The sequence below is a fragment of the Macrobrachium rosenbergii genome, chromosome 36 (assembly GCF_040412425.1).
Source record: "Macrobrachium rosenbergii isolate ZJJX-2024 chromosome 36, ASM4041242v1, whole genome shotgun sequence".
NCBI lineage: Eukaryota > Metazoa > Arthropoda > Malacostraca > Decapoda > Palaemonidae > Macrobrachium > Macrobrachium rosenbergii.
This window is the reverse complement of record NC_089776.1, coordinates 1,013,106-1,026,764: the sequence shown is the minus strand read 5'-3', so window position 1 is coordinate 1,026,764 and position 13,659 is coordinate 1,013,106. Positions and strand designations below refer to the sequence as shown.

At 42.8% G+C, this 13,659-nt stretch overlaps 1 protein-coding gene across 1 annotated transcript in view; it reads right to left on the bottom strand.

Annotated features, from left to right (window-relative positions):
* Positions 1-13,136, bottom strand: part of LOC136856545 (uncharacterized) — a 57,725-nt gene extending 44,589 nt beyond the window's left edge. The window contains exon 1 of the mRNA XM_067134385.1: positions 12,537-13,136. Within this exon, the coding sequence (XP_066990486.1) occupies positions 12,537-12,578 (42 nt within the window). The 5' untranslated portion in view covers positions 12,579-13,136. The remainder of the gene's footprint in view (positions 1-12,536) is intronic.
* Between the last annotated feature and the right edge of the window lie 523 nt (positions 13,137-13,659).

Below are 13,659 nucleotides of genomic sequence, written 5' to 3'. Positions count from 1 at the left end.
CACAAGCTGGTATCATAGTTAACTGGTGGTAAGAGGGGAGAGTAGCAGAATCCCCACCTCACTCTCTTACCATCACCTAGAACTTTTTCCTTTGTTATCAGGGACTAGTGGGTGGGCTGAAGTGGGATTATGATACGATGCTCTCGTTTGTGTACCTAAGAAATTACTTTAAAAGTATTTTATTTATTCCTCTGAAAATACAACCCACTGTCTTTAATGTGCTGTCACATTCCCAGTCATAAGGTAAGCAAGGAAATGATAACTCTTTAAACCTACTATTTGATTTGGAATGTGGGTGACAGATCGACAGGGCCTTGGCCTGAGTGAGAAGTGCCTGGAATCTGGCTGAATAAAGGAAAATTCTTGGAGAATTAAGTGTGACCCTACATGGGGTGACATATAACCAAAGGTAGGTCAATCTAGTCAACAAGAGTAATGGATTACGTAACAGTTTTTCCACTGGCACTTCCTTGTTAAAGGGGAGCTCAGAGAGAGTCACATCTTAACAGCTGAAGCTCTAAGACTTAATTCTTGATTATGTAGCATACCTGCATCTGTACTTGGCTTGAGCTACTGCCTTGCAGAGGGAGAAATAAGGAAGGAAGAAAAACAGTCTCTCCATCATTCACTCAAGCACTCACCAAGAACTTGGGTGAGATACTTTTCTATCCAAAAGGAGCTTGAATGGCTACACTTGCTGAGTAACCACCACAGATTTCTAGGAGAAGGTGTCAAGGGACTTGTGGGCAACTTCCTTCAGCCTGAATGGGGTAAAGGTAGTCCTCAATACCACATACAGTCCCATGGTCCTAACTTTATGAGCTTTCCCCTGAACTATAAACAGCTATCAACCTCACTTGAGGAGCCATAAGCTCATTCGATCACTCAAGAAAGCTAGAAACAAATGGTGTTCCTGGAAACCTTTTTATGCTTGTAAGTATGAACAAAAAGTAATTGGCGCTGGTTCTATTTAGATAATTCCTTAAGGCTTGCTCAATGCACAAAAAGTTCTGAAGAGAGGGAATCAAGAAACTCTCATATCTCTTGTCACAAACTGACAGGTTCTGAGCTGTCATACGTTCACAGACAAACAAGAACAACCAACTCACAACCCTCTGAGTACCAGAGTAGATACAACAAGCCTACCACCCCCAAGGGCTCACACAGTGCCTGAATTAGGCTGCGGACAATGAGAGTCACATGCCATTTAGGAGGACACATATCCAAAAGCGATTAAGACTGTTCAAAGTTCCTCATGAACACGGATAACTCTGCAAAGATATAGAGATCCATATCCTTTAGTCTCAAGACCTGGTTAAAGGCTAAGTAACAGCTTTTCATCACTGAGACATAGAGGAATGTGTCTTGACCAAGGTAGATGAGGAAATCTGCCACCTGCTGAACAGAAGCTCTTACTGGAGAAAGAAGCTTTTTACAACACCAACCACAGAAGATGGCCCACTTTCCTTGGTACAAGTTAGTTGAGGATTGTTTGAGGTACCCTGACTCTGCACAGTCCTGCAAGAAAAACCTCTTGCATAACTTCCAAGTATACAGCTTGAGGGATTGTACTGTTTAATGATATCTCTGCACATATGGCTGACAAGAGGGGGAGACACAGTAGAATCTCTCTTGGGGCCTCAGCCAAGAGTGCTAGTAGATCAGGAAACCACTCGGCACAGAGCCAACAAGGCACCACTAGGGTCATTTTGAATCCTATTGTGATCATCATTCAAATGATCACTTGGCAAAACTGACTGAAAGGGTTTATAAGTCCAGGTTGTTGGAAGGCATCTTTCACCACAACCTTGGGATCTGGTAAGGGAGAACAGAGCCCCAGGAGCTTCCTGTTTAGCTGTGTGAAAAACTGGTTGATCACTGGTGTTCCCCATATCTCAAACCACCTTTCCACCACACAAGGGTGTGCTACCCCTCAACTCTATCGGCTGAGCAGATCTGCCACCACATTCCTCCTTCCTTTGAAGATACCTGGCTGACAGCTCAATACTGTGGCAAATTGCCATTTTTGGCATCTGACTTGTCAACTGACAGGCAAAGAGAAACTGTTTCCCCCCTGCTCATTGACACATGCCACCAATGCCGTGTTGTTGTTCATCAGAGCTACCACGTGACCCAACAAACATCTTTGGAATGGTCGCAAGGCTAAATGCCTCTTGCATTTCTGAAGCCTTGATGTGCAGATGAAGTTTGCCCTCTGCCAACCCTACCTACCGCAGACATACCACTGACAGGTGAGTCTCATCACTACCACAAACCCTTGGAGAAAGTGCTCACTCAGTCTTATGGGCTTTCTCAAGCTGTGGCGGGATTTCACAACCACACACTCACACTAACAAAAAAAACAGCACATACACTCAACTAGGCTAGGCCTACGAATTCACCAAAGCAGAAGGAGGTCAAGTCACCACAAGTCCACGATAATGCCAACGAAAACAACAACAGTCCACAACCAAGAAAACAACAAACCAACCAGTACACAAACACGACCCAAAACAAGACTCAAAAACACTCAACCACGAAGACTCAAACTCAACTCACTCGGAACACAGCAGAAAAAACAACCAGGCTATCACACGACACCGATCACGCAACCAACACAGCACAAAACCCAAAACACGCCCAAGTACAAACACTCCAACCACAAAGCCTCCAAATGCCAAATCACACAAACTGAACAAAAAAAAAAAAAAAGCAACCAAAACTCCGATCAACTACCGGAAAAACCGTCCTTCCAGCACAATATCTCTGTCAAGACTCCCGCTATCCGGTCACGATCATCCGAAAAAAAACACAGTTCCGCGCACTCCCAAAACAACGAAACACGAAACCTCACGGACAATCAAAACGTAAACAAAAGAAAAACCTAACATAATTCTCTAACGACATAATTCATTCTCAATTACTCTCTCGCTCGTTGTTCGTTCTCTCTCTCTCTCTCTCTCTCTCTCTCTCTCTCTCACAAGACGTCGTCAAATGCAATAACCTCATTCCTCCATATTACTCCCCACTACATAAAGAAGAACAAGCATTACACACACTAGGAGAGATTTTATATCCAGGAAGAAACACTGAAAAGATCTGGCAGTGTCACAAGTGGAGTATTCCCCCACAAATAAACTAACAACTGCATTCTCTTCCAAACTCTTCCTTCTCAAAGGGAACAAACTTCATCAACCCTCAGTCCACCCCATTCCAGAACAAACAAAAGGGGTGGGGATCCATCCAGCTGAAGCATCTCACCCACCTACATTCATCTTCACACCTCTGTTGATAATTTTTTTCTCTCCAAATTCAAAACCAGAAACCCATTCAACTATTCAAAAGTAAGAGTCCAGAAGTTTCTTCAATCAACTCATCCATAGTGCAATCACATGCCTGTTGTCCACCACATCCTTCACACCACGTTGATAATTTTTGTCTACATCCATGGCAAAAACAAGAAACATATATCAAATGTACAAATGTAGGGGAAGAAGTTTCTTCAATCAACTCAAGTATTGCTGAGTGCATCAATCTGTTGTCCACCACATCCAAAGAAAAAGTATTATTACACAAGTTAAGTGGGGACTCCTTCCTGTTCATTTCACTTCCTTTAACAACTTCCCTCCAGCTTGCACTGAGGAATACACCACATAAACACCAATGGTTTGTCCTCCAGTACAAAACTGATTAAACCAACTGCTATGCATAAATATATTAAGTTTCAGAAGAAATTTGTATTTTCCCGAACATATGTAAGCCAGAGCCTCCATCATGGGAAACTAGACAAAATGCACCATTGCCTGAATGCACCAGACCAATGCAGTTTTACCTAAAACATAACACAACCAGCCTGGTCTAAATCCAAAATCTTAGTCTGGCACCATTTTCAAATAGTCTGAATGCACTCATCTGCATAAAAATGTGCTTGTTGTCTGGCTGATTCTCAATATCATCAAATTTTTGTAATTTAAACAATAAATCTTTCTTATTTCTTTACTAAACCTTTTATATCATTCATCCTTTTTATTATACCCAATTTGATATCAATATTTATTTTATGCACCCCAGCTCAAAGTCTAACACTATGAATTTTTCTGAAGGAGAAACCTTAAAGTGTCTTGTTGGTTTTGTAATACATTCTGTTTGCATTCAGAAACAGGTAAACATTTAAATTAAGATTTAGCTACATTAGCAAAAGGTAGTAAAGTTTTAAACTTCTCCTTATAACATAATGTGTTTGTTGGTTTTGTAATATATGAAGTTTTCATAATAAAACTAATACTGCCTCAACATTACTCAACCTGAACACCCCACAAACTCAGGCCCATTGTCCCACTCAGCCCAACAACTCTCACAGGCCTACCCATCCCACTATAGTGCAATTTTAACAGCCAGCGTTACTACCATTCAGGTAAAATCTTGTCACTCCTTTTATCCTTGATAACAAACGGTTGGCAAACTGACACTCATGTGATCCACCATCACAATTTTCCCACATGCTTTATTGGTCAAAATTGATGTGGGAATGACACGCAATCAATTCAACCATCTCAGGTAATATTTCATCTTAGTTTAAGACTGAAAACTTCATATTACACTCTGATATTTCCCAATACACTCCCTGACAATCTTCACACGTGACAGCAACATTTAGACAAATCTTGATCAACCCAGGCACATACAATCTCTCTCTTTGACAACCACAAGATGGTAGCTCACCAATGCTCCAAAACGATCATTTACCAACAGACACATATCAATCAATGGTTTCAGTGAAAACACCTGTTGGATACACCTTCATCGAGTCAGGTCAGTACTCTGATGCAAGGATACCATCTAGTTAAACACACCTTATCAATTGTTGCTTTTGATGATGAGACATGATGGCCAAGTACTTTGATCGCCTGTCAGGTCCAATACTGTCTCAGTCCGTCGAACCTCCCATACTGTTCTTCAGAACCACTCTGATCCTGCATTTGGTCAACCTCCATGTCCTCATTCAAGCAAATCATTATGGACCCCAGAAATCAATCAGTGTCCGACCGCTGATCCTCCGGATAAGGTCCAACGATCGTCACGAGCTGAAATCCTATCTTATTTCCGACTACCCCCTTCCTAAGAACCCCCTTGACATCTCATCAGGGAAACTATCAGAAAATCTACCCCAACAAAAAAACAAGTTAAACCTAAGTTCTTGTGATTATATTATCACTGTTGCCTAACCATTTCTAAACCCCTAACTTGATCTTTAATTCCTCTATCTGGTTAACCTAAGAATTTCTTCCCAAACGAAAACACTTCATCAGCTAAATAAACGCCCTCACAAATGCAGACTGCTTTAACACGGCCTAAGAGAATAACCCTCCCACAAGCGAATACCACCAGCTAAATGAACTCACCTAAGATAAAGACTTCGCCACCCCACATCAACCAAGCCACATCTCACCATCATTCAGTAGCTACTGTTGTTACTGCTACAACTATAAACTGAAGTTTGATGTTGCACACGCGTTCTCACATTCATTTGGCCACTTGTGGACAATGAATCTTCACCCACAAAGTCAGGCTCAAACAGACTTTCTTCAAACCGTTCGGCCAGCCCAATGTGTTTGACAGCCAAATACCCCATTCACATGTTCGGACATCACTTCAAACACAGGTCACACTCCAAAGCGAACCGTTTGACCCGTAAACCCCCTCCTCCAGAATAACCCTCCAAGCGTTAATATCCCCTCAGCTAAATGAACTCACCCTACAAAACCCCATGCTCACTGCCCACATTTAACCCCTTTATACATCAACTGGTAAAATGAGTAAACACTAAGACGGACTTTCAAGTAGCTGACTCCAAACAAATTCCTGGGAAAAGGAAGACAATTGGACATACCAAATTCTGTGCGGTCGGGAAAATACAGAGCTTCCTCCTCGAAGAACAACCCTGAGAAACCCTCCGAAAGTAACTAATCACATTCTCTGACGGTCAGGAAGGACCCGAGGAGACACAAACCCCTATTTTCCAGCGGAAGGAGTTTCGCAACCCTTGATAAATAGACTTTAATGCAAACCCTGGACATAAAGGTATCTCCGCTGGATCACCAGTAATGAACACTTGCAGATAAAGAACTTTAAGGTCCCAGTCAAGCAGAGTTTTAAGCCCAGACTCATTCGTCACCGCAAATTGAAGACAGACAAATCACATTATCAGCCCCGTATATAGGAACCAAACTAGAAAATCAAGCTCACCTCAACCCTTTAGCTGAAGCTAAAGCCTAAGAAAAGGCAACTTTTCAGTGTCTTAATCGTTATAGTTTCAATAGGTTAAGGCAGGGGAAAGCAAGATAAATATTGAAATACTTCCAATCAAAGTCCTTAACACAAAACCTTATTGCCCTAGTTCTTTCTCAAAAACAGAATACGTTCAATCTTACAAGAATTAAAAGATTATCCTACTACCTGCAAACTTCAGGAACTGAAACTAAATTTACCCTGCTCATCGTTGTGTTAGTCAGCAATGGCCGAATATGAAAGACTCTTGATTTTTCCGAAAAATCCGCTATTTGGCAATGGAAGGTCAAGAGATGGAATGACCTTCCTTTCGACACTAAATTCTATACCATTTCTAGCTGAACCTGGTAAGGCTTTGGGCTGACTTAATCTAAAAGAAAACTATTTAGGCACAGTTTTCAGAGTCCGGACTGTTTAGCAGTCTCTACAGTTGCCTTGCAACTAGGTCCAGCACACAAGGGTTTGGAAAATAATAGAAAGAATGGGTCGTCTGAGTAGTTTCGCATTGGTAGGGACAATGGAACTTCCATAGAGAGCTCTAGGAGTTCACGAATGCCCAAGAGTGTTATGGCGAGCTATTAGAGTCCAGGTCGTCTTGACACTCCCTGTGATTTCCTCCATTACTTGATTAATGAGACCGGATGGAGGAAAGGCAACACTTGCAAGTGATTCCAACTTGTAAAGTCACCTTGGTGACTATTGAAATGGGGATACCATTAGAGAAATAATCCGAAGACGATGGTTTAATCACCGCAAAATAAGTCGACAGTTGCTGGTCACTTCCGGAGAACCTGACTATTACTTCCAGAGTCAAAGTCCACTCTCCCCCAAATACCTGAATGAGAGTGACCCCAGCTAATCTGCCCGTACTTTGAGACTCCCGATATAAATTGGGGAAGAAGAGACACTAACTGTTCTTCGCACCCTCTCAGGACTATGTGCTATAGTATAGTATTGAGTTCTGTGAGCCTGTTCCCCCTCCGAGTTCTTCAGACACGACACGGCACATTACGCTGTCGCTAAACATAGCCACTACTCTGTCAGCTCATTAAGACTGAGAACAACTGAGGGCTTCCTTTACAGCATTGATTTTCCCGAAGATTTATTGGGGCTCGTTCTGAGGCCTGGATTCCTCAAAGGTTGATTCCCAACCTTGATCTGAGGCATCTGTGGACAGATGAACGTCAGGAAGAGGGGAGTTGATAGAATTTTTTGTCAGATGCATTTCTGACTACCAAAATCCGATCCAACAGGCAAGAATCAACGCCTCCCGATTATAACAGCGTTCTCGTTTTGAAGTCCCAGCAATTCCTGAGACATACCTGAAGAGACATTTTCTCGGACACTGCAGACCCTGGAATTAAAAGAGAGAGAGAGAGAGAGAGAGAGAGAGAGAGAGAGAGAGAGAGAGAGAGAGAGAGAGAGACAAGAGAGACATTCTCCTAAGAAGCTTCTCCAAGCTGGTAATGGCCGTTCCTTGTTGGACGGAACCCTTCTATCTGTGAAGGACCGATTGGACTCTCTCTAGGGTTGTGAAAACCCTCAGAGGAAGAGAGAGAATCCACTTACCTGAATATGTTAAGAATTCCATAGAGTTCCTCGCTCTTAAAGCTCCTCTGGAGAGGAGGCCAGTTAAACGATCGTCTAGATACTTCAACACTCTGGATCGTCCAGATACTTCAACACTGTATCCTCGACGATGCATAATTATCGACATCGGAGACATGAGTTAGAAGAAACCATGTTCGTCATACTGGCTACGTCATCATCCTTGAACAAGAATTAGCTAAGGCTAATGGTGTTCTAAGCAATCCCTCTTATGAACGTCCGGATACTGAGGGGAAGATGACCAAGATAGAAATTTTGACTTTCCTGCTCCAAACATCGTGAGACGAAGCAAAGCCCCGCCTGGTGAGCCAAACCCCTCAAGATAAATTTATTAGGCTGCCAACAGCCACGGATCCGAAGGGACATAGCCGTCACTCTTTAGAACCCTCATTATAATAACTTGAACCGCATCCGGAAAGAATGCGCAAGAGCCTCAGTCTGATTGCGCAACACATACCCCCAAGCACCTGCTTCCCTAAGAGAAGTCCCTACGAGCTGAAACGACGCCGGAGACAAACAGGAATGCCTCAACCGATTCGTTGAGGGGCAACCTGACACCTGCCGAAGGATTACCTCGAATTTTTAAATCGTCCTACTCGGAGAGAGAAGAGAAGAGTGCTGTCTATTAGAAACAACTACCGATGCTAAGCGAACATCCCCTTCTTCCAAAGCCTGGCTAACCCGATCGAACCAAACTAGCCAACACGAAAAAGAGGCAGGAGCTGGTTTAGTGTCATAAAAACCTCAAAATCGGAAGGTCTGGAGCTCTTGCTTGAGGGTACGATGAAGTAACACACTCAAGCCCGTGTCCGTAATCGTACTGCTGGCAAGAGGACATTCTAAGTCCGCCAGAATCTCCGGCACCTATGGATAAGAATCCTGTTCCGCAATGTCCGAACGGTCTAAGACCGACATAGGAGGAGGCACTGGACGAAGCCCCGCACAATGATTAAGAGTCCTGCAATCGGACCAGCCTAACCAGAATGCTGCGCACCCACACCTAATCGGGTACCCGGAGCTCAATCCGTATTGTTGGACCCATCGGGAAGAGAAGGCTAAACCGATAAAACCCGGAGCCGATTCCCCATTATTACCAAGGGGAAGACGAGTGAGAGTAGCCAAACCAACATTGTTAAATCTTGGGGGAGGATGCGCAAACGAAACCGCTGTAGAGGGACGGAAGAAGATGAAGGAGAGAGAATGAAAGAGGTAGAAGCTAGCCTGAGTTACCGCCACGGAAAATGCAGGCGATGAAAGCCGCGGACCGCTTGAAGAAGGTACCGCACGCTCTGCCAAAACTGCGGAGCGCAAACCCGAACTGGAATCGACGGGAAAACCCTGTGAAATACCTGATGCTATTGGGACAGCCGCATGAAGCGGAAGCAAGGGGTTGCGTCATACCGAAGGATGGAACAAGAGACCCCTGCAGCCAAAATCTGTCGAAACAGGGTTTCGCCTGTCCAGAAGCTCCTCCTACCAGAGAAGACTGTACTAAGGAAGGAAAAGGCGGGAGGCATAGGAATAGCACTCATAAAAAAGTTACCTCAAAACCAAAATCGAAGGAAGAGGGAAAACGGAAGATGCGGAAGCCGCCGGAAAGACCGGAGCAGAAGAAAGGGCCGAAGAGGAGACTGAAAAGGGAGTACCAGAATGTGGGAGCAGAAGATGAAGCAACAGATAATGAAGAAAACTTAGAACAAAAAAAGGAAAAAGGTACACCGAATCTGGCCCCCCTCAATAATCCTGAAAACATATCCGAAATGAATTCTGGACACTACAGTGTCACATACTCTCTAATGTTAGAGAAAACATTCAAGAAAAAAAATATAACCTCTTGCCAAAGGTCTATACCCATCGAAAAAAAAACCCGCCATCCGTCTTATAACCCGTCACAGCCAATTGCAGGTCCCGCAAATTACTTTAGAAGCTGAAAGGACGCACCATAATCCGCCTTACTAGATGGAGGAGTAGAAAAATACAGGGAAGGGGGAAACTACAGTAGGAGATTTAGAAAACAGTAGGAAGTGAGTTAGAAGCGAAAGCAGAAGGATTCTGCCCCACCGTAACTGAAACATTGACTTGAGACTGAGCCAGATCGAAAGAAGAAATAGAAAAACTCTTGTCAGAGCACAAAAATCACTGAACATCCGAAACCAGAACCTGTTCAGGAGAACTTCGTTCTCCTGCACAGGTTCTTAAAACCTTCTCCTCTCACTACCAAACCCAAACCTATCCTCTTTTATCACACCTGGATCTTGATCCTAACATTATCAACATTAAATTTATCAATATTATACAAAGGGGTTGGGGAATCCTTCACTGCCTGCTCCAAGACCCGGGGGGCCGGCAGACCTACCCACTTGGAGGCTTGCGGTTCTGCCATTACCCTCAGCACCCGTTAGGGCTGGTTCTGGAACAGGCAGGGGAGCTGAAAAGGAAGAAGAATTAGACATCCTAATACTACTATTATCCCTATCTGAGAAATGTTGAAGACTAGCTATTGAATTTTCCTTACTAATTGCAATCCTATCCTCTATCTGTTTGACTACCACTGAACTCGCTAAATCCATCAACTGATCTGTAGCAGAAGTCTGAAACACTTGAGGCAACGAGAATCTGACCGACGTCTGCCGCCGTTACTAGCCCAAAGACTTGCGATGACGAATGTAATCATCCCTCTCTTGTGTCTTCCAATGGGAACATTCCTCGTAATGAGTCTGGACATCACAATTAACCTTCCTACATACCTGACGGAATGTCTATCGTGTCTCAAGGTACTCATCCGTCTTTGCAGGAAGAAGAAGCGATGAGTGCCAGAGTCCGTCGTTCATAGGCAGTCGAGGCTGATGTCGAAGCCGATGGCACGGTAGAGAAGGTGAAAAGTCCGTGACGCACGATCGGGACCGGGAACCATCGAGTCCAAATCCAAAAGACGTTCCACATCGAAGATATCCAGAAAATCCAGGAGAAAAACTGTTAAATCCAATCCAGGTCTTCACCACAAGTCCAAAATACAAAGAGAAGTCGGGCAATAGGATTAAAACCTCGCACTGCAGAAGGAAACAACCTTGTTATGGTAGCTCAAGTGACAAGATTTTACCTGCAGCATTGGTAACGCTGGCTGTTAAAATTCCCACTATAGTGGGATGGGTAGTTGAGAGTTGTTCGGGCTAGTGGGATTAAGGGCTAATTCAGGTGTTCAGGGAGTGTATTGCAATTCTAATTTTATTTTGACTTTTTAAAAGTAATTTACTTTATCAAAAAAATAAGCCTGCAAAGTGAATATATATATATATATATATATATAGTTACCTATATAGTCACCCAAAGAACAGGTGTTAAGTGAATTAAGTTGGTGCTCTGGGACCATAAGGAATAATCCATTTTAATTGGTAGGTTTTAATCTTCTTCTAATAGCATAATGCATTTGTTGGTTTTCTAATATTCTTACTGTATTCAGACTTTGTAAATGATTTACTATATATCAAAGAAAATAATCCTTTAAAGTGAATATAGATACCTATATAGTTCCCCAAAGAGCAGGTGTTATGTGAATTAAGTTAGTGCATTGGGACCACAAGGAAAGATGCACCTGAATTACTAAGTGATGCATTGGGATCAGATGCTCGGTGCATTTGGACCATGATACATGGTGCATTCAGGCTAGTGCTGGTGCATTGAGGCAATGGTGCATTTAGTCCATAAACCCTCTCATGCAAGAGTATTCCCCAGAGTGAGCTGGAAATGGTTGTTGAAACTTAGTGACAAGGCTGTTCATTCGTGGCAGGCTGGTGAGATGCCAACAATAACATTCTGCGGAGGAAGACTCAAACAGCCGACCCTGAGGGAAGATGGGATTAGGTAAGGTTGTAAAAAAAAAAAAATGGATGAGGAGAGTCCCCCACTTTTCTCTTCAAAATCAAAGGCTACGTACTGTTTGATATGAATAAAATACATAGGCTGATTATATGCAGAATAGGATACACTGGACCAGGTACAAGGGCATTTACAGCAATCTCTAGGTTAAATCTTATTTTAATTTGCATAATATAATCTGCATAATGCAATCAAGGAGCAACTGCAGACCACAGGATATAAATTTGTCAAAATGACTAATATAGCCTAAACTAACCATACCTTACCTGGGACACCGTGCCCTGACCTGGTGGGTTCCACCATCGTGTTGTGGCCTATGAAGAATTTGGGTATTTTTGGCCATTTTTGTGATAGGGCTAATCTATATCCCCCAGTATGAAGTCAACCCCATAACCCAACCTGGCATATCTGTCTCATCGACCTGTTGTTTAGCAAACCTTGTCCTAGTCTGTCACTAGGACAGGTTTGAAGACATTCAACACTCAGGCCAGCCTACAGCCGCCTTACACAAAAGGACACATACATTTATTTGAGAAGAATCAGCTACCTGCATTACACCCGGTAAGTTCTTAGCTCGTACAGAGTTACAGGTTGATCAATTATGCAACCCAAAACGGGTTGGGCAAACCTTTGACAGGTCATGTTAAGCCTTGTGAAAATTTGGAAGTAGGCCTTCTCAAGACTTACTACGTCTGCTTAAGCGCCTAAGACACTTTAATAATCACAAACACTCTAGCATTTTGTACACTGGTGTACAGCATTACCTCGTCAAGGAAGCTGAAGTCGTCATTGTCTTGATCAAACATGGTATACGTAAAATATGGATCAATTTAAATAGATGACAGGGTTCCTTAGAACTTCAAAGTTCCTGAAGTCAGCGCCAACGCTGCACAGTGTTCAGTGTCAGTGTACGAACGGCCCAGTGTTAAATAGGTTTGTTTCTTTCAAATAATTCCAACAATAATGTCAGCAAAGGTATTTTGGCATTGGTGCGTGAAATTTTTAAATCACATTCAGTGAACATTTTTAAAGATCTTCAATCCTAAACCATCGGGATGATTATCAGATATTATAATGGTACAAAGGTTGCAGTGAACGTTTCCTGGGGCTTCCAAGAAAATCTACATAAATATTAATCTCCTTTCATTTACACATTTTTCATAAATATTGGATGGCTACTTTGAAATTTCCACTTAAATGCGCCAGTTTCTAGCAAGGTTCTTATAATCGAAGAAAGTGCCACCGTGAGAAGTGTTTTGAGCGAAACCTTAATAACCTCCTGCAGGAAATGCCAGCCCGGTTAGAGGTAATTGTCTCGGCACCCCGTCATCTTGCAGAAGCTTCGCCCATGCGCTTACGAGACTGGCTCGGCTTGGCTTAGCCGAGTAGTAGTACGAGTGTTGCCAAACGTACGATAATTATCGTACATGTACGATAAAAACGGCCTGGGTACGATGTACGATAGCATTTTCCATTATCGTACGGTTTGTACGATAATTCTAAGGTGTTGAAAAGTATATAATTACAAATGTAAGTGATCGGTGAACTCCTCCATGAGTTCTTCCAAAGTTTACCGAGTTCAACAAATTTTTCCAGTCAGATAAAGTAGTAATAACAGTTCTCCATGATAAAGTGTCCATGCAGTTCAGAGACCTCCTTCTCTCATTTATGGACAGGACCTATGTAATGAAAACTGATCTAAATACTGTAAATCCTGAAAGACATGACAGGCATCTTAGTGACAGCCAAATGTACCTAGGAGTTAAAGTTATGCAGGGATTAAAAAAACCCTCCATACAGGAAGGAAAACAAAGCTCAACAGCAGGAGTTTTTTCAGAGGTGTAGAAGTTTCCTTGTAGTGGCATGCACAGAAATAAAGAAGAGGTA